At 51.8% G+C, this 23,685-nt stretch overlaps 1 protein-coding gene across 5 annotated transcripts in view; it reads right to left on the bottom strand.

Annotated features, from left to right (window-relative positions):
* FMNL2 (formin like 2) overlaps window positions 1-23,685 on the bottom strand; it is a 116,697-nt gene that overhangs the window by 48,341 nt on the left and 44,671 nt on the right. For all 5 annotated transcript variants that reach the window (XM_071435520.1, XM_071435523.1, XM_071435525.1 and 2 more), the window contains exon 2: window positions 1,759-1,842. In XM_071435520.1, the coding sequence (XP_071291621.1) occupies window positions 1,759-1,842 (84 nt within the window). The remainder of the gene's footprint in view (window positions 1-1,758; window positions 1,843-23,685) is intronic.

Raw genomic sequence — 23,685 nt, 5'->3', positions numbered from 1 at the left:
TTTACATTCTCTGCACAGGAAACTCACAGAGAAAAAGCAATTCTTCATTAAGCTTTACTTTAAGGTACCTGTGCAATGAATTTAAACTGCCAGAGGGCAGGGTTAGATGGGGTATTGGGGAAAAAGCCCTTCCCTGTGAGGGTGGGCAGGCCCTGGCACAGGTGCCCAGGGAAGCTGTGGCTGCCCCTGGATCCCTGGAAGGGCTCTAGGCCAGGCTGGATGGGGTTTGGAGCAGCCTGGGATGGTGGAAGGTTCCAGTTCCTCAGGTTGGAACTGGATGGGCTTTAAAGTCCCTCCCAGCCCAAACCAGTCTGGAATTCCATGACTGTGTCAGGCACCCCACCTCTGTATCAGCTGAATAGGAAGTGTCCCATAAATGTCCTTATCCCAGTGTCCCTGACCTCCTGCCAAACTCTCACCCTGGTTCTGCTGAGCTTACATCCCAAGGGAACATCCCACTTTCCCAGTGCTGGATCAATTATCTTCATTAGTCATTACTGCTGAACTTCATGGCATTTTGCTGCTGGCTCCCAAATTCAAATCCCACTTTGCCAAATTTCATTTTTCCCCCCAAAATGCCATTCTTGTTGATCTACCACATCCTGCTGATTGCTGCACACCCTGCACAGCTCACCAGGAGATGCCTCAGCATCTGGCACTGCCTAACCCAGGTTGTTCCCAGCCTCTGGAGCTGAACAGGGGCTCAGCCTCCGGTCCCTGCAGGTGGCAGCTCCAGCTGTCACCACGGAGCATGACGTGGGCAGCCAGACACTGCCTGGACTGAGATCATCTGCTCATTTGTTCACTTGATCATTTGATCATTTGCTCATTTAAACATTTGCTCATTTGATCATTTGGTCATTTGCTCACTTGATCATTTGATCATTTGACCATTTGCTCATTTGATCACTTGTTCATTTGATCATTTGCTCATTTGATCATTTGTTCATTTAATCATTTAAACATTTGTTCACTTGATCATTTGATCATTTGTTCATTTGATCATTTAAACATTTGTTCATTTGATCATTTAATCATTTGTTCATTTGACCATTTGTTCATTTGATCATTTGCTCATTTGCTCATTTGATCATTTGACCATTTGCTCATTTGATCACTTGATCATTTGTTCATTTGATCATTTAAATATTTGTTCATTTGATCATTCGCTCATTTGATCATTTAAACATTTGTTCATTTGATCATTTAATCATTTGTTCATTTGCTTATTTGATCATTTGACCATTTGCTCATTTGCTCATTTGATCATTTGTTCATTTGATCATTTGTTCATTTGCTCCTTTGCTCATTCAATAATTTCTTCTCCTTTGCAAGACTCTGAGCTCAGGCTGAGGCTGTGCAGGGCAAACCCAGCAGCATTCAGCAGCCAGAGGCAATCCAGGATGGAAGCATCAGAGGGGAAAAGGATATCCCCCTGTGAGGTGGCATCCAACAGCTCCTGCCTGCCCTACTGCCAGCACAGGCTCCAGCCCAGAGCTCACAGCCCTCTGGGACATGGAGAAACACAAATCAGGGAATGGCAGAACCCCAGGATGGGCTGGGGTGGCTGCAGCTGTCACTGCAAGGCCTCTAGGAGCGGTTACCAACAAGGGAGCAGAAGGAATGAGTGTCTGAAGCTCCTGGGAACGGGAGTTTCCTGGGTCCTGCGAGGTCCTGCGAGGTCCTGCAGGGCCCAGGGACGCTGTGGATGGAGCAGCTGGGAAGAGGCATCTCCCAAGGCTCTCCAGAGCCCCTCACCTGGTCACAGATGAGCTCCCACTTCTTCTCGTTGTCGTACTGCCGCAGGAGCCGGGCTTTGTCGGGAGGCAGGTTCATGGCATTCTGTGGAGAGACAGCAGCACTGTGAGGGATCAGCCACAGCCAGACCCACTGCAGCACAGCAAGGCAGCGTGGCTGAGGCTGCTGAATTGTTTCCTGTGAATTCCTGATGCCAGAGCTGCTCAGGAACGTTCCCTCCCCGTGTTGGTTTTGGCCCCAAAAGCGCCCGTGAATCACCAGGCACCCAAGGGCAGAGCTGGGACACACGAGGTGAAGGACCAAGGGCCAGCCCTGACCTCCAGCTCCTGGGTTTTTAGGAAAAAAATGTTCCCTGTGAGGGTGGGCAGGCCCTGGCAGAGCTTCCCAGAGCAGCTGTGGCTGCCCCTGGATCCCTGAATGCCCCAGGCCAGGCTGGACAGGGCTTGGAGCAGGCTGGGATGGTGGAAGGTGTCCCTGCCCATGGGATGAGCTGTAAGGTCTCTTCCAAGCCAAACTAATTTTGGATTCTGTGACCACCCACCTCCATCCAGCAGAGAAGACAGGATTCCCTGAGCTGCCACAGCACAGGAGCCACTCTGTGTCCCATGCCCTTCCCCTGAGCACATTCCCAAGGGAAACAGCTCCCACTGCAGCTGGGGCTGCAGGACAGTCCTCTCCCAACAGGACCATGAAACACCACTCCACTCCAGCAGCCATCCAGGCTGGAAAAGCCACCACACACCACCTTATCTGGATGACACAGATCCTGCAGTCAGGATTGCTGCTGCCCAAGCCCAGAGATAACAATCCCAGACTGTGAGTGACAGGAGTCAGAAGGAAGGGGAGAGGCAGCAATTACTTGATCCCTATCGTTCCTGGCTCCTTTGATGTGAGCTCTCCTTCCAGGACAGCTCTCTGGGAAGGGCGGCTTTCCCAAGAGCCCTGTCTCGGAATGTGCAGCATAACTGTCCTGCCTGTGCTCCTGGGGGAGCCAGGAACAGTGCATGGGACCCAGGAACAGCTGGAGAGCCCTGGAAGGGATCCCCATCAGCCCAGCAAGGTTGTTTCTTGGCACAGCAAGGCCAAGTGGTGGGTGGAGAATCTGCTGAGCACCTCTTGGGCTCCAGCATCTCCTGGACACACCAGCATCTCCTGGGCTCCAGCTGGAATCCCCAGAGTGGCCCCAGTTAACCCAGTTAACCCCTGGGGACCACAGGCCTCTGGCTGCCCATTCCCAGTGAGGAAGAGCTGGCCAGTCCCGGTGGCACCGGACACAACAACAAATCAGAAATCAATAAATCAGGGCTCTGGACTTAAATCCCACTCCAGGAGCACCTTCCCAAGGACTGTGACACACAACCTCCAGATTTATTCCAGCAGGAGGTCCTGGGGGTCCCTGGAAGCACCCCAGACCCACCCTCTGCCCAGACTTCCTTCATTTCCTGGGAAGGGAAGGGAAGGGATGTGGACAAGCAGCACCTGAGGGGATCAGCCAACCAGGACACCTCACTGACACCTGGAAAATGGGAATTTAAGGAAGCTCCTGGCAGGATCACAGGTGCCAAGGGTGGTTCTGTGCCAGGGGATGCAGTGCTGACCACGCTGATGGGCAGCCAGGCAAGCTTGGGAATGAGGGGCAGCTGAGGATTTGCTCCATCCCAGCCAAGGAGTGTTCCTGCTCCTGGGGATCCCCTGCACACCTCCTGCTCCCATGGCTGCTCCTCCCAGAGCTTGTTTTCCACCAGGTAACAATGACTCTTTCTCCTGCTCATCTCTGCTGTCATGTTGACAGTATTTATAGGCTCTGATCATATCTGTGCTTGCTTCTCCTCTGAGTCTCTCACCAGGCAGCTTATCAGCTCTGCTTATCATTTCATGCACTTCTTGGTATTTTTCCTGAGGGCTCTTCCAGCGCCATCCCTCCCTCCTGAGCCATATTTCACAGCTCCAGTGGCTCCCAGCTGGAGGAAAAGCTCCGGTGTTTACCTGCAGTGCAGGCCTTGCCAAGCTCTGATCTCCTCAGAGCTAATCAGCTTAGGCAGCCCGGCTGGCAGGGGGACAAGGAGCCTGCCTGGAACCCTGGGCAGGGCTCAGCCATGGCAGGGCTCCAGCAGGGATCAGAGCCTGGGCAGGGGAACAAGGGCCAGGCTGCAGGGATCTCGTGCCAAAGGGGGGCAGCTGGTGCCGGGCTGCAGCGGGGAGGGCTCTGCTCTGCTCTGCTCCATCCAAGCACTTACAGCCCTCCCCAGACACTGCTGCCCTCTCCCACAGGGAAAACCCTCCCTGGACACCCTGAGCAGCCAGGATCAGCTCCTGTGTGCAGGCTGAGGGTGAACTGCACTTCCCACCACGCTGTGGACAGGACCAGGGGTCACCTGTAGCCATCATCTTTTATGGAAAATCATTTTCCTCAGGAATTTTCCTCCTGAGAAGCTGAGAGGCCTCAGGAACAAAATGTACCCAATGGTTATCTGTGCTGTGGGATGCAACAGGTGCATCTGGGATTGGGCTCATGGGGTTGTTTCTAATCAATGGCCAATCACAGCCCAGCTGGCTCAGACTCTCTGGTCAGTCACAAGATTTGTGATCATTCTTTTTCTATTCTTAGCCAGCCTTCTGATGGAATCCTTTCTTCTATTCTTTTAGTATAGTTTTAATATAATATATATCATAAAATAATCAATCATCCTTGTGAAACATGGAGTCAGATCCTGGTCTCTCCCCTCACCCTGGGACCCCTGTGAGCACCAGCACAGTCACCCCACAGCCCCTCCAGCCCTGGGCCTGATCCCTGCTGGAGGGACCTGGGAAGGGAAGAAGCGCCTTGGTTACCTGCACAGCCTGAGGGAGGCTTGGATCTGCCAGGGGGTGCCCAAAGGAGGGGCACAGGGATGGGCAAGGGACAGATGTGGAGCATCTGGGGCCACTGGGTTTGTTCAGCTGCAGAGGAGGAGACTCAGGGGAGAGATCTGGAGCTTCCTCCTGAGGGACAGCCCCGACCTCTGCTCTCTGTCATCAGGGACAGAACCTGGCTGGAGCTGTGCCATGGAATTTCAGGTTGGATTTTGGGAAAGGCTCTTCCCCCAGAGGGTGCTGGGCACTGCCCAGGCTCCCCAGGGAATGGGCACATTCCCAAGGCTGCCAGAGCCCCAGGAGGGTTTAGACAGCCCAGAGTGGGATTGTTGGGGTGCCTGTGCAGGGCCAGGAGCTGGATCCATGATCCTTCTCACTCAGGATATTCCAGGATTCTGCCAGGATATTATTATTATTATTATTATTATTATTATTATTATTATTATTATTATTATATACCTTCTCTGAAACCTGGACTAAGGATTTTCTTTCTCTCAACAGCCACTCCCTGCTGGAAATCGGGATCCCAAACCACAATATTTTTACCTCCATGGGAAGCAATAGTTTGTTGGTTTTTTTTTTTTTACATCCCTGCATGGCACCATCCCAAGTGGCTCCTGAAATGCAAGTGCACTGCTCCCAGGTCCCCAGCTGCAGCCACAGCAGCAGGATCTGAGGCACAGGCTACTGAGCTGGCTCCAGGAGCTCTGCTGGAGTCCCACCCAGTCAGACACATTGGGATTTCTCATTCCCTGTGGATCCCTGGAATGACTCACCAACATCTCCTGGCCACTTCCAGCTCCTACAGCCCTGGGCTTCACTCACCCCAGTGTTCTTCAGTTAATGACAGGTCTATGCTCTGTGGTTTCCCTTTCCATCTTTTCCCAATTAGAGCTTTGGAGGCTTCTGAGAGCAGAACCATTCCCTTCCTAAAACAATCCAAACTCCTGCCTGTGTCCCCTGTGTCACCACCCACTTGTGCAGCTGGAGCAGATTTCCATTAAAAATGGATCCCATAAAACCCTTTCCTGTCAGTGGGAACTGCAGCTGAAGCAGCCCCCCTGCTCTTCACCCTCATTTCCATCTTCATCCCCGTCCCTGGCCGGCCTTGCCAGGGATGGCTCCTCCCATTCCAGGTGAAAAACAACCACCCGGCTTATTTTATTTTTAAAATTTAAATCTTATCTTAAAAATCTATTTCAACGTGGATTTTAACAACCCAGGTTAAAAATAAATGAATTTCTGGCCAGGCTATTTTGCCCCCAGTGGCCGAGCAGCCGAGCCCAGGTGAGCTCCACATCTTCACCCCTCTCCTTCCTCCCCCAGCCTGGGGAATCAGTCCCACCTTCCTCACTGCAACTTTCCAGTACCTCAGGGTGCTGCCAGGCCTGGGAGGGGGGAGAAGCCGAGCTCTGGCACGTCCCCGTGCCTGGAGAGGCCGCAGGAGAGCGGAGCCGCGCGCTTCCGAGCGCTCAGCAACACCTCCAGCACAAGGCTGGAGGCAGCACAGCTGGGCCCTGCACAGCCTCCTGCTGTCTGCAAGGGCTCCTGTCCAAGCCATGCTGGCTCCAGGAGCACGGCACTTGGCTCTCCCCACCCCGAATTCCAAAGTTATTCATGTCTGCTGCTGCCTGCCAAGCGACCTAGGTAAGGTTTCCATTCCTCTGGTTTGCTCTGCTGCCTTGGCTGGGTAAAGCTGGGCCTTGAATTAATCACAGTAGCAGATGGAAAGCTGGGGGGAGTACGAGCAGACCTCCAAAATATTAAATTGCTGAAGAGTTAAAAATAAGACCAGAGTGCAACAAGGAAATTTATGTATTTTTAACCTATGAAACAAAGCCCAGCTCCATCCAAACTGGCGGAGCCTCCAATTCCAGGGTTTAGGACTAAAAATCTCACTTGGGGACTGATCTACAGGGTTTGGGCACCACCACCACGGCTTGGCTTTGTCCTTGGTCTCAAACATGTCCCTTGGGGTTGTCCTGCTGTCCCCTTCCATGGGAAAAGAGCACTGAGGGAGCTGCTGGTGACCGCACATGGTGGCCCCAAAGTGCTCCTGCAGCCAGCATTACCCAGGGAAAATGCTGAAACACATCCCATGTGTCAGAGCAGGATAAAGCACCCAGCTGGAGAGGGAAGCACCAGCAGATGCCTCCAGGTGCCACCTGCAGCCCAGGTACACCAGCACCAACGCCAGTGCCAGCGGTGGAACGACTGAGCTGTGCTTTCCCCAATTTATTCCTCGTTTTCCTGAGGATTAAAAGGCCCAATGTTTTGGAAAACCAGTGTAGGAGCAACTCAAAAGCATGAGCATTGTTAATTAATAGCATCCCTAATTAATAGCACCGGGCTGCTGCTCTTATTGATCACATCATCTTCAAGTCCGCACCCCTTTTACTAATGAATCCTTAATGACATTAATTGTGCTGGGAATGAGCACAGAGTCCTCCTGATCCATTTGTTCCCATGAACAGCCCTGGATGTGTCAGAAGGAGCTCATGAGGCCCTAAGATGTGAGATGTCCTCACCATCCAATGGATGGGGATGGAAAAGGCAGGAAAGCAGAGCCTGGCAAGCGAAGCTGAGTCTGACCAACACCAGCGCTGGAGGAAGGGACATTAAAACCATCCCAGCAAAGAGTTTAACTTCCTTGAATGCCCTTGAAAGGAATAAAAGTATCCCAGGAAATGCTCCTCCTCCTCCTCTACCCTGATGTGGCAGGTGAGGGTGAAGGGAATTGCCACTGCTCCTCCAAGAGATGCAGCACAGGAACTCAAACTCCTGGGAATTGATAATTCCCAGCTGGCTTTTCCTCCTGTCCTCCCTCTGACTGGGATTACTCCCACCTTCCACTGTTCCCAGAGAGATGGAAAAGCAAACCTGGATCGTTTCTGGCTTCTCAGCAGCACTTAGGAAAAAGATCAGGGTTTTAAAACCCTTCAAAGAAGCATCGGTGCTCGTGACTCAGATTTACACACCCACATCAAAGCTCTGCCCTTACTCCAGGCTCCAAGGACTCCCTATCCTCACCTGGAACTTCCCTGTCTGAGTTTATTCTCCAGCCCATCTCCTCCCCAACTCCTCAGGCTCAGCACAGCACTTTGCCTGCAGCTCTCTGGGGTTTATCTCACTTTCTCCACCTTACAATGAGCTGCAATCCTGATTTTTCCTGCATTTCACCCAGGGCTGTTTTAAGGCAGAGCCTGGAGTATTTTTAACTTTTATTAATATCCAGTGAGTTCTTACAAAGCAGGCCCAAAACTGGCTCATAAGTCAAGTCCATTCCTCCCACCTCTGTAACCCTGAGGCAGAGCAGCCCTTCCCTGGCTGGAGGGAGCCTGAGAACCAAACCCCAGCTCCTGAGTGGGTCCAAGTTCCCTCCCTGGCACTGAGCTGCCCACATCCTCCCAGTGACCAGCATCCAAGAGCAACCAAATTCCAAAACCATCAAAAAGAGAACGTAAATCAGCTCAGATGGGTTCATGTGACACTGTCACCCTTGGCTGTCAGAGATGTGATGGCTGAGACTGGAAATGTTTCCTCACAGTCCCTAAATTTAGCTGGTGTGAAAAGGAACCAGTTTAGAGCAAGGAGGGTGCCCAGGCAGGAGCAAAGCCAGGGCTCTGTGCTCATCCTTTGAGGCTGGAGCAGGACAACTCCAACTGGCCAACTCATCCTCTCCTGGGACAACCAAGGGCACAGGGGCTGCTTGCTGGTGGCTTGGAGCCACCAAGAGTCACCAGTGGGACCTCCTGCCTCACCCCCTCACTGAATCACCTCCAACCTCAGGTTTACTAAAGGTCTGCAACATCTGGGTACAGCATGAACCTGTGCATTGATGTGGCACTTGGGGACAGGGGGCAGAAGTGGCCTTGGCAGTGCTGGGGGAATGGTTGGATCTGATGGTCCCTGAGGGTTAGGGTTGGATCTGATGGTCCCTGAGGGTTAGGGTTGGATCTGATGGTCCTCCAGGGTTAGGGTTGGATCTGATGATCCTCGAGGGTTAGGGTTGGATCTGATGATCCTCCAGGGTTAGGGTTGGATCTGATGGTCCCTGAGGGTTAGGGTTGGATCTGATGATCCTCAAGGGTTAGGGTTGGATCTGATGGTCCCTGAGGGTTAGGGTTGGATCTGATGGTCCTCCAGGGTTAGGGCTGGATCTGATGATCCCTGAGGGTTAGGGTTGGATCTGATGATCCTAGAGGGTTAGGGTTGGATCTGATGATCCTCCAGGGTTAGGGCTGGATCTGATGGTCCTCCAGGGTTAGGGTTGGATCTGATGATCCTCGAGGGTTAGGGTTGGATCTGATGATCCTCCAGGGTTAGGGCTGGATCTGATGGTCCTCGAGGGTTAGGGTTGGATCTGATGATCCTCCAGGGTTAGGGTTGGATCTGATGATCCTAGAGGGTTAGGGTTGGATCTGATGATCCTTGAGGGTTAGGGCTGGATCTGATGGTCCTCGAGGGTTAGGGTTGGATCTGATGATCCCTGAGGGTTAGGGCTGGATCTGATGATCCCTGAGGGTTAGGGTTGGATCTGATGATCCCTGAGGGTTAGGGTTGGATCTGATGATCCTCCAGGGTTAGGGTTGGATCTGATGGTCCCTGAGGGTTAGGGTTGGATCTGATGATCCTCCAGGGTTAGGGTTGGATCTGATGATCCTCCAGGGTTAGGGTTGGATCTGATGGTCCCTGAGGGTTAGGGTTGGATCTGATGATCCTCCAGGGTTAGGGTTGGATCTGATGGTCCCTGAGGGTTAGGGTTGGAGCTGATGATCCTCGAGGGCTTTTCCAACCTTAATGATTCCGTATTTCTTCATCCCAACACAGTTCCTAGGTCAAACACACATTGAACAGATCAACCAGAAATAGGAGGGTGGTGCCAACCAGGCCTCTTTAGCCTGGGGGAAAATCCCCAAAATCCCAGAACCATCCAGTGAAGATCATCGAGTCCATCAACCCAGCATCACCACAACCATCCCTAAGCCACGTCCCCAGGTGCCACATCTTGAACACTCCCAGAGATGGTGACTCCACCACATCCTTGGGCAGCTCATTCCAATGCCTGACTGCTCTTCCAGGGAAAAAAAAAATCCCAATATTTAACCTGAACCTCCCCTGGTGCAACTTAGGGTCATTTCCTGTCATCCCTTCACTTGGGACATGGCAGAAGAGGCCAAACCCACCTCAGTCCACTCTCCTCTCCAGGAGCTGTAGAGATCAATGATATTCCCCCTGTGCCTGACAAAAATTCTGGAAGAAATGACAAAATTCCGGAAGAAATGACAAAATTCCAGAAGAAATGACAAAACTCCAGAAGCAGCAGATCCTGGCCCCAAGCCCTGCTCTCTTGCCATGGCTGGAGAAGGTTCCTCACCCTGCCCTAGCCCTGCCCTGTCCCTAACCCCTGTCCTGTGACCCTTTCTGCAGAAAAAGTCTCTGTGTAGCTCCAGGAGCTGCCTACCAAAACAACCTCGGGATTTTTGTACAGCATTAAAATTTAATTCCAGGGCCTGGCCTGTAAAACAGCCCTTAATATTCTCCTAGAATATTAAAATGCAACTTTTTGCAATTTTCTGCGCTGCTTAACTTCCCAGCCCTGCTCCAGTGTGTTTATTTAGGAAAGCCAGAGGCAACTGAAGCTGCGCTCCAAGTTCCCTGACTTTATGAAGAATCCAAGCTAGGCTAAAATTAAATGTGCTTATTGTTCTAATCCTCCTTCTTCTCTCCTGTTTTTTTTTTTTATTAAACTTGTCTTTGATCTAAAAATACCAATGCTCTGCCTGCACCAGGTCTTTCTCCTCCTAAAGATGCCCTGGATCCGTAGGGAGGAGCAGGAGAAGCTCCCACAGCCTGGAGGGACCTGCTGAGGAGAGAGGACACGGCGTGTGGAGCTCATCCTTGGGAAATGATTGGGAAAAACACCCAAGTCAAACTCTTGGAATTCTGGATCCGTGATTCCCCAGGTGCATCTTTGTGGGCCTGAGGTCATACAGGAACAACTTCTTCATCTTTGGAAGGGGAAAGCTTCCAAAAGCATTTGGAAGGGGATGTAGAAAACAGTGGTGACAGCCTGCGGCTCCTCAGCCGGTAAGGAAGGACTGGAGCACCCAGGAATCCTGTGGAAGGGAAGGGGGAATATTCCTTGGGACACCAGCACCTCCTGGGTGTTTATGGACAACCAGCCCCACTACAGCATCAGCCTGGAATCCTGGTGGAGCCTGGCCTGGGGACAGCCAAGGGTTCCTGCCCCTCAGCACCCACCTGCAAGGAACACACTGAGATTCCCATGTTTTGCCACCACTGTGGTTTTCCATGACTTTTCTGAGCCCTTCCGTGTCTTTCCTCCTTCCCCACGTGCAGCTCTCTGCTCCCTTTGATCAGCACTTCCATTGGCATATTTATCATAAATTAGCATTTCCTTCCCAGCTCTTCCCAGAGGTCACTCAGGGCACTGTGGGGATGAAAGCAGTGACAGGGAGCCACTGTGGGATCACTCCCTGAGTGATGGGATACGCTGGATATGAGGGACAATTTCCTCAGGCATTGGGATGGGCTGCCCAGGGCAGTGGAATCCCCATCCCTGGAGGAATTTAAAGCCATGAGAATGTGGCATTGGGAGAATGGGGCAGTCCTGGGGAATGGTTGGATTGGAGATCTTGGACAGCTTTTCCAACCTTGAAGATTCTCTGATTCTCTGATCCTAAACCCCTTCTCCTCAGACAGCACTGGGGTCTCACCGGGAGAGCCATCCAACCCCTCTGAGGGAACTTTATCCAGGAAACCTCTGGAAGGATTTGGGCACTGAGGGCTGCAGTGACCACGGAGCTGCTTGTTCCTCTCAAAAATCCAGACTCAGCTTAATGGCCTCACGTTTTGGGAAAGCTGAAACCACATTAATTCACCACTGGAAAAGAATTCCATGCTAGGAAGGCTTCAAAGGCCAAGCCAGGCCTGACTCACTCCAAGCTCTGAGCTCGTCCCATGGCTTTATTAAAATGCTCACTGCTGATAAGGCAAACCACAAAATCCAAAATTAAAGCCCTTTCAGTGAAGTGTCAGAGAAAGTGGCTCCCAAAGAGCCAAGATGAGTATTCCAAAGGCTGGGAATTGCACAGATGGGGGGGCAGTGCCCACGATTCCATCCATGGGGCAGCCCGGAGTGCTGGGAGCTGCAGGGCACAAAAATGCTGGAAAACACACACAAAAGGGGTTCCAGCAATTTGTACATCTATTCCACTCCTGTGCAGCCTCACAGCAGCACAGACAGAGCGGTGAGGTCCAAGCATCCCTACAGTTATCCCAAATACACCAAGGGATTTCGGTTTTTCCCTGGAACTCTTCCCCAGATCCCATCAAAAAAGCAGCTTTGCTGTGAGTCAGAAGATCCCATCCCCTGATGCTGTTGCCTGCCATCCCTCTGGAAGTGGAGCAGGTGTCACCTGTGGGGCTGCACTGCTGCTCGTCCATCAGCTGCTCAGGAGGAAAAGGGAAATTCCGGGCAGCAGCTCCGAGTGACGGCTGGCAAAGCCCATCTGGCAGCTGGAGGGCATTTCGGCACGGAATTCCTCCCTGGGAGGGTGGTCAGGCATGGGGACAGATTCCCAGAGCAGCTGTGGCTGCCCCTGGATCCCTGGAAGTGCCCAAGGCCAAGCTGGAGTGCTCTGGGATAGTGGGTGTCCCTGCCATGGCAGGGTGGAATGGGATGGGATTTCATATTCCATCCCAAACCAGCCTGGGATTCTGTGATTTCTGTGATAATCCTGAGGATGGGAAGGGATTTTCAGAGGGTGGGTGGAACAAAATCCCCCCGAGCTCCCCTCACATGGAGGATCCCTCAGTTCCCCTCCAAAGGGATGAACTGCTCAGGGACGTCGGCCAAGGCAACCTCATTCAGGAAAAGCTGGATAAAATTCTCATCAAAACACTTAAACTTTACCTAACTGCAATTCCTAAGGCAGTTGATGATCCCAAATTACCCTACACACTCTCCTATGATAGAGGTAATGTGTATTTTCCCATCAGAAATGATGGAATTCCAGAGAGGCCTGGATTGAGAAGGGACCTTAAAGCCCATCCCATCCATCCCTGACACCTTCCACTGTCCCAGGCTGCTCCAAGCCCTGTCCAGCGTGGCCTTGGACACTTCCAGGGATGCCACAGCTTCTCAAGACAACCTGTGCCCACAAACACTCTCCTCACACATGGATAAAAATCCATGGAATTCATCCCAAGTGAGCTCCTTACGCAACACCAACTGAGATTCCAACTACAGCGCCCACAAAAAACCCCCAGGTGGCAAAATCCCACCAGCATCCCCACCCAACCAGATGGAAAACATCCCCCCCAGAGCCAGAATAACCCACAGGGATGTGTTCAAAGGGACACAAATGAAATCCAAGAGCAAATCCAACCCACGGGGCCGGCACGGTTCAGTCCCAGGACACCCTGATGGATGCTGCTCTAGGAACAAAACCTTCATTTCAATAATAGTAAGGGTTGGATAAACCAAGAAAAATAAATGAAGTCAGGGATAAAAAGCCTGGCCCGGGGCCTGGTCCCAGGTTTTCTGTCTCCAGTGAATGTCAGCATGAGCCCTCCTTGGAAAACCAGGCCCCAGACAAAACTGCTGCTTTGGAGGCAGCCAGGAACTCACTCAGATGCTCAGAACTGGGGCCTATTTTTAATTTTTTCATTCTCCCTGAGATCCCAATTCTCCCTTCCCAACATCCTCCAGCCAATCCAGGTCTCTGCACTGCCCTCACGCTGCCCAGTGGGAGCAGATGAATCAAAAGAACTCCTAAAAAAATGCAAATTATTTACATCCCTCTTGGCTGCACTCAAGCACTTGCTGAACAGGGAAAGCAATTTATTTGGAAGTCTATTACACCTAAAAATGTAAACACCAGAAAAGGCTCTCACACACCAAACCTCAATCCCAAGGGAATTTTTCACAGCAAGTCACAAACTCGGATTTATACTGGAAATATTTACAGGTCTCACTGCTGCAGGCACCACTCCAGCCTGGCAGGGAAGCCAAAATAAACCCAAATCCTGTGATTCTGCAGCTCTAATGAGCAATAATTCCTGCAGCAAGGCTGCTGTGTCCTGTGCTCCGGTGTCACTGTCCCCAGGGCTCCCTGACACTGCCTGGGCTGGCCATAAATCACTAAAAATGTGTCTCACACACACATGGGCATTGTGTGAGTGACTGAAGGGACCAAAATCCAGCATTTCCAGACACCAGCCCTGGTTTCTGCTGCTTCACCGGACACAAATCTCACGGCACCTTTCTGAAATACCATTCCTGAAGTGTTCAAGGCTCCATGGATGTGCCACGAGTGAGGCATCAGGATTTCAGGGAATGCAGGTGGCATTCCCTGAGCAAACACCCCTCAGTCTGCCCTCCCTTTGCTGCTTTCCCAGAAAACCCAGTGTCCAAATTCCAAATTCATCCACCTGTCCTGCCTGCTCCTGCTCCCTCCTCCTGGACATGGATATTTTACACGTCAGACCCAGGAATGCATCAGGGCTAAATTTCCTTAAATTCCTCTGGATCTGGGGGAGTTTATCCCCACTTTCACTGGATTTCCATGGATCTCAGGGTGGGTAACTCCACTTTCCTTTAGTTTCCCTGGATCTGGGGGGTTTATACCTCATTTCTTTGAGTTTCCCTGGATCTGTGGGATATATACCTCATTTCTTTGTGTTTCCCTGGATCTGTGGGGTTTATACCTCATTTCTTTGAGTTTCCCTGGATCTGGGGGGTTTATACCTCATTTCTTAGAGTTTCCCTGGATCTGGGGGATTTATACCTCATTTCTTTGAGTTTCCCTGGATCTGGGGGGTTTATACCTTATTTCTTAGAGTTTCCCTGGATCTAGGTTGTTTAAACCTTATTTCTTTGAGTTTCCCTGGATCTAGGGGGTTTAAACCTTATTTCTTTGAGTTTCCCTGGATCTGGGGGGTTTAAACCTTATTTCCTCGACCTAGCCTGGATCTAGGGGGGTTTATCCCCACTTGCCTTGAGTTTCATGGATTTGAGGGAGGGTTTATCCCTTTTTTCCTTGAGTTTTCCTGGATTTGAAAGGGTTTATCCCCCTTCCCTTTTATTTTCCTGGTTTTGCGGGGTTTTTCTTTATTTCTTTTGAGTTTCTGTGGATCTGCATGGGTTTATCCCACTTCCCTCATATTTCCCTGGATCTGGGAGGGGGTTCTTCCCTATTTCCTTGAGTTTCCCTGCATCTCAGGTGGTTTATCCTTTTTTCCTTGAGTTTCCCTGGAGGGGCCATAGGAGGAGCAGCTGAGGGCACTTGGTTTGTTGGAGAATAAGACTGAGGGGAGACTTATCCCACTTTGGAGCTTCCTCCTGAGGGATCACTCTGCTTATTCCTTAAGCACTTTTACTGTGGCTGTCCCAAACCCAGTCCCAAAGGTAGGTGCTAGACCAATAAATGTTTGAACTCGCCCATAAAATCCCTGCTAGGTTACTTTTTCCAAATAAATCTGTGGCTGTGCTGGCCGGGCTCCCACTCCTGAGGCAGCTCTGGATGCTATTTTTAATCTCTGTGAGAAGATGAAACCCAAATTTCTGGACAATGTAAGCAGGCACCTAAACTCAGGAAAAGAAGGGAAGGGGAGAGGGAGAGGATTTCTTTCCAGTTCCTGTCATCCTTGCAAGTGAATCCCACAGGATTTCTCACCTGATGGCAACACATGTTTACAATTCCCTTTGTTTGCCCACAAATATGTTTCTAATTTCATCTTTTCATGTCAGACACGCTTCACCTGCTCACCCTCTCAGACATCCACCTCGTGACTTTCCCGCTGCAGGAAGCCTGGAACCAGACAAAACTTGGATTTCATCAAAATTCCCTTTGATGAACGTTTATAAACTGTAAAACATCACGGAATTGTGATGGGGAATTGTGCTGCAACACCACACACTGGTACCTCCTGCCAGGAGCACACTGAGGGTGCTGCCAAAATCATGGAATCATTGAGGTTGGAATAGACCTCCAAGACCACTGAATCCAGCCTGTGATGGATCACCCAGCCCAGAGCACTCAAGCTATGGTGCTGATGGCACAAAAACAGGGAAACTATTCCACACACCTGCTCTTCCTCAGGCTCTCTAAGGCACAAGTGTCCCTAATTCCTGGCTGAATTCATTTGGCTGTCAGGATGGTTCTGGAGAAGGAAGCTGGATTCAGTTATCAGTGAATATCCAAGGACTGGGAGGTGCAGATCCCAGGCAGAAGGAGCTGGGCTGGCTGTCAGCACCATCAGGAGCTGAACAGCTTCAGGCTTGAAGACAGAAACAGCCAAAAATTATTTCTAAAGAGGCATTCCTGGGAAGGTTTAGGTCCCCAAGCCCTTCCCCTGGGGGCAGGTGCCCGTGGCATGTGGCACCTGTGTGCAAGGGTGTCACCCACGAGTGAAACTCTGGGATTTCACGGTCACCCACGAGTGAAACCCTGGGATTTTCACCTCTGGCTCTGGAAGTGCTGACATGAAGAGAGAGCTTTGTGAAAGGAGCCCTGGCTCTCCTCAGCTTCCCACGCCGGGAGCTGGGAATGGGAATTAGGTTAAAGAGCTCCTGGGCTCCCAGGCAGAGCATGGCACGGAATGAAAAGGAGCCCTGGCCTGCACATGACCAGGATGAGCAGCAGCATTAATCCCACCCTGGCACCAGGAACAGCCAGCTCCCAACCTGGCACTGGGACAAGCACCGGGCCAGGCTGGAATACCTCAAATTCCACTTGAAACGGTACAAAAACAAACCAAAAATCCTTTTATCCACTAAGTATGATCCAAGTCTGGCACGGGCAGCTCCATCCTCAGAGGGTAAATGGGATCCAGCCCTGAGCAACCTGCTGGGAATGCCTCAGCCTGTCAGGGATTCCAGGGAAACTCACTGATGGTGGGAGAAGCAGCAGCAATCCCACAGCACAGGGCAGACAGAGCTGAGGAAGTTTTGTGCTCCAGATCACAAACAGCTTTTACCTTTAGCTGGAGTTGGCAAAGCAGAAATATTCTTCCCAGCAATGGTACTTCCTTATCAGCCCCACACTTCATTATCCTTATCTGCAAGAACTCCGAGATGCTATCGGCAATTCCCCGCTTCCGTGGCTGAAGGAATGCCAAAACACCAGCCAAGAATGCCAAAAAAACCAGCCAAGAATGCCAAAAAACCAGCCAAATCCTGGTGTGTGAGCTCAGCCACGCTGCCTGGATGGGGTGCATTGGGGAGCCAGGGAGCAGCTCCCCCTCCAAGCCTCAGAACAGGTCCCACTGCCAGCCCCAGGGGGAGGCAATCCCTGCTGGGAGCTGTGTGCTCCTGGGGATGCTGTGCTTCCCCTGGGATCATGCCTCAGCTCCAGGGCTTACACAACACCAGCCTGTGACTCCTGCACCTCTAGGACCCAGTGAGGGTGTCTGGGAGCCCTGTTGGAGGCATTCCCACAAGACCCAAGTTCTGGGTCCCACACAATCTGGTGGTGACAATCTGGAGACTTTGGGGAATTCTCCCCTCCCACTGCCTCACCTGCCCCTCCAGTTGTCTGGGAACCTCTCAGGGATGGCCAGCATGATTTGTGGGCTCATTTTTGGGGCACAAAGACGAAAAGAGAGCCCCACACCAAAGGAGAGTTGTGGGTCTGGCTGTAGCCACCAGCTGCCACCAACACGGAGCGGTGACACCAGCATCCCAGAGGAGAGGGGAGGGATGGCACAGCCAGTGAAGTAGCTGCTCCAGAAAAAAATCCAAATATCTCTCACAGCAATGGAGCTCTTGGATGGTGCTCCAGCACCACAGGTCCCCTTGAAGGGAGGCTCCAATCCCAGGGTGCCACCCCCATTCCCAATGGGAGCCAGGGGGCATGGACCAGACCCATCCTTCCAGCAGGCTCCAACTCCTCCATGCCTTTGGGAATGTCTTCTCCAGCTCAACAGGCACCAGATTATGGGAAGATTGTAAATCCCTGCGTTACCAAGGCTGCAACCAATTGCTCCTAATGATGCCCCTTTGGAACATATGCTCAGCCTTCTGTCACCACTCTCAAAGTGGCTTTGGAAGCAGGAATGCCCCAGCACAGCCCCACAAACAGGATTTCACACTTCCAGGGTGGAATTCTGCCTTTGATCAGGCACTGGGGGACAGCAGCACCCCCAGGGTACCCACACAGCTCCACAGGGATGGACCAAATTGGAAGATTTGGGCTGGGACTTGGCCAAACTTAGCTCCTTAAAATTTAGCTCCAGGCAGAGGGATGGCCCTGATCCCCAGGGACTGTCACATTCCCAGGGCTCCAGAGCTCAGGGAATGCTTGAACAAGGCTCTCAGGGATGCACAGGGTGGGACTGGTGGGGTGTGTGTGCAGGGCCAGGGGTTGGATCCATGATCCTGTGGGTCCTCCCAGCTCTGGCTTTAGGTGCAAAGGGAAATTCCTACAGCAGCCAGGCACCTCCAGCACTCGGGGAAATGGGGCTGGGGGGAATGTGGGGCCCCCAAAGCAGGGAGGACACACTGAGCAGGAGCAGCAGCACAGCCCTGGCAGCCCCAGAGATCCCAGCCACGGAGAGAGCCTGGCTCTGCTCCTGGGAACAACACACACAGAGCCACACTGGGCACAGCACGGCTAATTAGTGTCCTTTTCTGCCACTAATGAGGCTGGGAAACAGCACTGGACGTGTGATGTCTGTGTTCCAGGAGGGATGACAAGCCCTCCCAGCCAAACGAGTGAGGGGCTGGGATAAAATCCCTCTGCAGGAAGGGAATCCCAGCTCCATGGGGCTGGGATAAATTCCCTCTCTGCAGGAAGGGAATCCCAGTGAGGGGCTGGGATAAATTCCCTCTCTACAGGAAGGGAATCCCAGCTCCATGGGGCTGGGATAAATTCCCTCTCTACAGGAAGGGAATCCCAGCTCCATGGGGCTGGGATAAATTCTCTCTCTGCAGGAAGGGAATCCCAGCTCCATGGGGCTGGGATAAATTCCCTCTGCAGGAAGGGAATCCCAGCTCCATGGGTCTGGGATCAATTCCCTCTCTGCAGGAAGGGAATCTCAGCTCCATGGGGCTGGGATCAATTCCCTCTCTGCAGGAAGGGAATCCCAGCTCCATGGGGATGGGATAAATTCCCTCTCTGCAGGAAGGGAATCCCAGCTCCATGGGCAGGACTGGAAGCTCCACACCCTCCTGCCAGGGTGACACAGGTGACAGACAGAGTGAGGAGCACCCAGCCCTGCTGCTCTTACATCCACTCCCAGCAGGGAAGAATCCTGATTTACAGTCCTCATTTCCGCCTGGATGCCCAATCCAGGTGGTTTTCCTATCAAAACAGGTGCCCACACTGAGCTGGCACAGGGTGAGGGAACCAAACCAAACCAAACTCCACAGCCCAAACACAAAGCACCAATTTTATAAACACATCTTCCCATTTCCTTTGGACAGTGAGGTCTGTGCCAGCTTCAGAAGTCCAAGAGCTCAATCCTTTTCCATAATCCCATTCATTTCTCCAGCTGTATTTTAGCCTTTTAAACAATGCAAGACAAAGGCACACCTGCAATTCCCTCTTCAATGCCTGTGTTCCAGACCAATGCAGGGAACAGCCCCACAACACCTGCATTTCAAATGTCACCTCAGCAGATGGTAGAGAAGAGCCCAGGAGGGACAGGTGACAGCAGAGGCAGCAAAGCAGAAACCCTGCTTTCCATGGGCTTTCTTTGAAATTTCCTTGGAAATGATGTGGCATCAAAACCGACTTGGCACAAATAACAATTGTGGAATTAGGGCAGGACCTGGACACAGCCTCTTCCCAGACCTCCAGCAGCCATCTGGGGAATCTGAGCTGATATTCTGTATTTAAACAGCATTTACTTCATATTTCTAAGGTACAAGGTGGATTTGGTGGACAAGGATTTATTCCAGGAACTCCTCACAGGATTTATTCCAGGAAGTCCTCACAGGATTTATTCTAGGAACTCCTCACAATTTAAGATGAAACAAATCCTTCAATTTGAGTGAAATGGTGGAAACTGATTCTCACAACAGATTCCAGGGTACTGAGCTTGGCTGGATGGATGGATGGATGGATGGATGGATGGATGGATGATGGATGGATGGATGGATGGATGGATGATGGATGGATGGATGGATGGATGGATGGATGATGGATGGATGATGCATGGATGTGCTGATGGGGATGGGGGTGTGCCAAGGACAGCGGGCACAGGGCAGTAACTCAAATGCCAGGAAATCATGGAATCATTCAGGATGACAGAGACCTCTAAGGTCATCAAGCCCAACTCAGCCCAACCCCATCCTGCCACAGCATGGTCAGAACTCTCTGCCTTTCCAACCTGCACAGAATTCCAGGAATTCAGTCCAAAACCCCAGGCTCAAAGTCACCTGAGTAACACATCCACAGGGACGAACACAAATCCACACCAAGAGCTGCCAGAGCATCCAGAGGGGAATGAGGAGAGAGGCTGGGACTGTTCCAGCTGGGAAATGGATCAGTGAAACAGCACTTGGCTCATCATTAACCCCCTGCATTAATCAGGATCCTTGGAAGGGTGGAATCCAGCAGGAAGAGCTCAGGAGCTCCTGCCTGGATGCCCAGAGCTCCCATCTCAGCACCCAGCAGGAATGAGGAGCTATCCCTGGGCACAGGGCAGGAGCTCTGTCCCACAGGGAACGTTTCCCCCTCCCAGGCATCAGCTGGGAGCTTGGCTGAAGCCTTGGAATGAGATTTAAGTGCCCTGAAAGAAACAGCAGCTCTGGGGAGCAGCAGGAGCCCTGGGAATCCTCCTCCGTGCCATCCCAACCTGGGAATGGGGCTGGCCTCCATGGGAAGCAGGGAAATCCTGCATGGATCAAAGACAAACTCCTGCACGTGCTGGGGGCTTAGCAGGAACCCAGGCTGATCCCTAGGGAATGGCCAGCAGCAGTGTCCCTGCACTCTGCCTTTGGCTGGAAATTCAGGACAGAATTCAGGAGATAATCCAGAGCATGTGGGACTCAATAACCACCCATCTTTTTTATGTAAGGCAGCAAAATAACTCAGATAAATCCAGCATTTAGAGCAAAATGTGGTTATTTTGCTCTTAAATTCCCAACCCTGCATGTCCAGCAGGTGCTGGGGAGCAGAGATTGGATACTTCAAAATCCCACTCTGCCTCATCACCTGCATCCCAGTTTCCTCCCCAGCTCCCAGTTCAGGAAGGAAAACAAGCATCACTCATGGACAAAGCAGCAAAAATATGTAAGGCAGCAAAATAACTCAGATAAGGCAGCAAAATAACTCATGATCCAGCATTTAGAGCAAAATGTGGTTATTTTGCTCCCGAGATCCCAATCCTGCAGCTCCAGCAGGTTCAAGGGAGCAGAGATTGGATACTTCAAAATCCCACTTTGTCTCTTCACCTGCATCCCAGTTTCCTCCCCAGCTCCCAGTTCAGGAAGGAAAACAAGCATCCCTCATGGACAAGGGCCAGGGGAATGCTCCTTGCCCTGGGCTAAGGGACCAGGAGGTTTCACTGTGGCCAAAATGTTATTTTTATAAATATTTGCCAAGCTTAATTACAACAAAAATATTCCAAACATTTTTTTTTCCTGCCTCACAGAAAGCAGCAATCAAAACCTGTTGCTAAAGGTTCCCTTGGAGGAGTTGAAACCCAACCAAGCAGAGCCTTCTGAAATGCAAACCCTCCCTGAACAAGTTAAAAGCAAAAAAATGGGATGCTGGAACAGCTTCTGTGTCCAAACACAGACAGGAAAACAAGCATGGATAAAAGGAAAAACCCGGCCAGAGAACAAGGAGTGGTGGAACTGCTCCGTGTGGGCTCGGGGCAGGTGGCCAGGCAGATGGAACAGCCTCATCCCAGATGGACACACGGCTCCAGAGGGTCAGCACAGAGCAGGAACCCCTGACAGTGGGACAGGGAAGGGAATAGGCTGGGAAAGGGCTGGAGAATCCCTGAGGGAGCTGGGAAGGGACTGGAGAATCCCTGAGGGAGCTGGGCAGGGGCTGCAGAATCCCTGAGGGAGCTGGGAAGGGACTGGAGAATCCCTGAGGGAGCTGGGCAGGGGCTGCAGAATCCCTGAGGGAGCTGGGCAGGGGCTGCAGAATCCCTGAGGGAGCCGGGCAGGGGCTGCAGAATCCCTGAGGGAGCTGGGCAGGGGCTGCAGAATCCCTGAGGGAGCTGGGCAGGGGCTGCAGAATCCCTGAGGGAGCTGGGCAGGGGCTCAGGCTGGAGCCAAGGAGGATCCCCAGGGATCTTTTCCCTCTCTGGAATTCCCTGCCAGGAGGGCACAGCCGGGGGGGTCGGGCTCTGCTCCCAGGGCACAGGGACAGGAGCAGAGGGAACGGCCTCAGGCTGGCCCAGGGCAGCTCAGGGTGGATTTTGGGGCAATTCCTTCAGGAAAAGGTGCTCAGGTGGAGCCCCCATCCCTGCAGGGATTTCAAAGTGGATGTGGCACTTGAGGACATGGGACAGTGCTGGGAATGTTGGACTCTATGGTCTCCGAGGGCTTTCCCAACCCAATGGACCCTGTGGGTCCATGGCAGCTGACAAGAGCAGCTCCATCCTCTGCAAACAAACACCTGAGGCAGAACTGGTTCCAAGCCCTTTGCTCATCCCAGCTAATCCTGGATGTCCTGAGGCCAGGCAAGCAGGAATTCCTGGCTGTCACTGCTCCCACAGGCCAGGCTGTCAGGAAAAGGAACACAAACACTTGGGATTCCACAGCCAGTGCTTCCCATTGACTGCAATCCGTGGAATTAAAAAGGGCACTTTTGCTGCTCAGTCATACCATTAATACCAGCTAAAACTCCAGGCCCTTGGCTTAAAATGAAACCAAAAGAGAGCACTATACAACCAGTGTGAAACCTTCCAACACCACATCCATCTTAATCCCTCTGGATTCCCTAAAATGAGACAGAAATACTGGAAGACACACAAAAGGCCACACCAGGCACCTGTGAAGGGGAGGGCAAGACAATGCTGTTCTTTAACCACGAAATCATGGAATTCCAGACTGGTTTGTGTGGGAAGGGACCTTAAAAACTTCTCATTCCACACCCTGCCATGGGCAGGGACACCTTCCACTGGACCAGGCTGCTCCAAGCCCTGTCCAACCTGGATTTGAACACCTCATTTTTTGCATCTCTGTGCCTCTGAGAAAACACCTCCCCCACTGTGCTTCATTAATAAACCTTTCCCAAGTGCTCTGAGTATCCAGGTTATTATTTCTGCCAGAAAAGTGATCAAATCACCTCTATAAATACATCAGAAGAGACATTGCTTCAGGTCTTTCCTGAATTTCACAGAGAAGCAGGAATTGGGCCCTGCATCCGCCCCCAAGCCCTGCACGCCGACCTGGTGGCGATGAATCAGTTTGTCGAATCAAGTTCACACCACCCTGAGAAACACAGGCCTTTGTCCAAAAGCATTTGTCAGAACAAAAACAGAACCACCCAAAGTTGAACTGCACTCAAGTACTTAAAAAAGGAGGAAGAGCAAGGAAGGAGCAGACAGGGCTGGACATGAGGGATTTGGGCAGGAAGGGACCATCTCACAAGGATACCCACAAATTAAGAAATGCAAGAGGCAGGGAAGGGATTAATGCAGTGTTTTCTGCAGGGTGGCAGCATTTCTATCAGGGAGATGTTGTTTGTCACCCTCAGGGGCTGAGATGGCAGTGGGAGCTGTGTTATCCCCAACACCTTCCATGGAAAAACACCCTTCTGCTAAAATGGCCCCACAAACCAACTGCAAACCACTCCAAAAGCAGGATCAGGGGCACTCTAAGGATAAAGCCAAGTGGAGCACCAGAAAAAATGCTTTTACAGGGAATCCCATAAAGACCGGAATTGATTTAAATCTTCTAAACCTGCCCTTGTTTTCCCTCCACCAGCAGCATCACCACTGACCCCATGGTGATGGGATCCCAAAGGGACCTTTCAGTGATCACAGAATCCCAGAATTGGTTGGGCTGGAAGTTGGAGCTAATCCAGTTGGAGCTTATCCAGTGCCACCCCTGCCATGGGCAGGGACACCTTCCACTGTCCC

Source organism: Agelaius tricolor, unplaced genomic scaffold (genome assembly GCF_023055355.1).
Source record: "Agelaius tricolor isolate 1412-34295 unplaced genomic scaffold, bAgeTri1.0.p SCAF_10, whole genome shotgun sequence".
Taxonomy (NCBI): Eukaryota; Metazoa; Chordata; class Aves; order Passeriformes; family Icteridae; genus Agelaius; species Agelaius tricolor.
The sequence above is the reverse complement of the archived record's forward strand: the minus strand, read 5'-3'. Positions and strand labels throughout refer to the sequence as shown.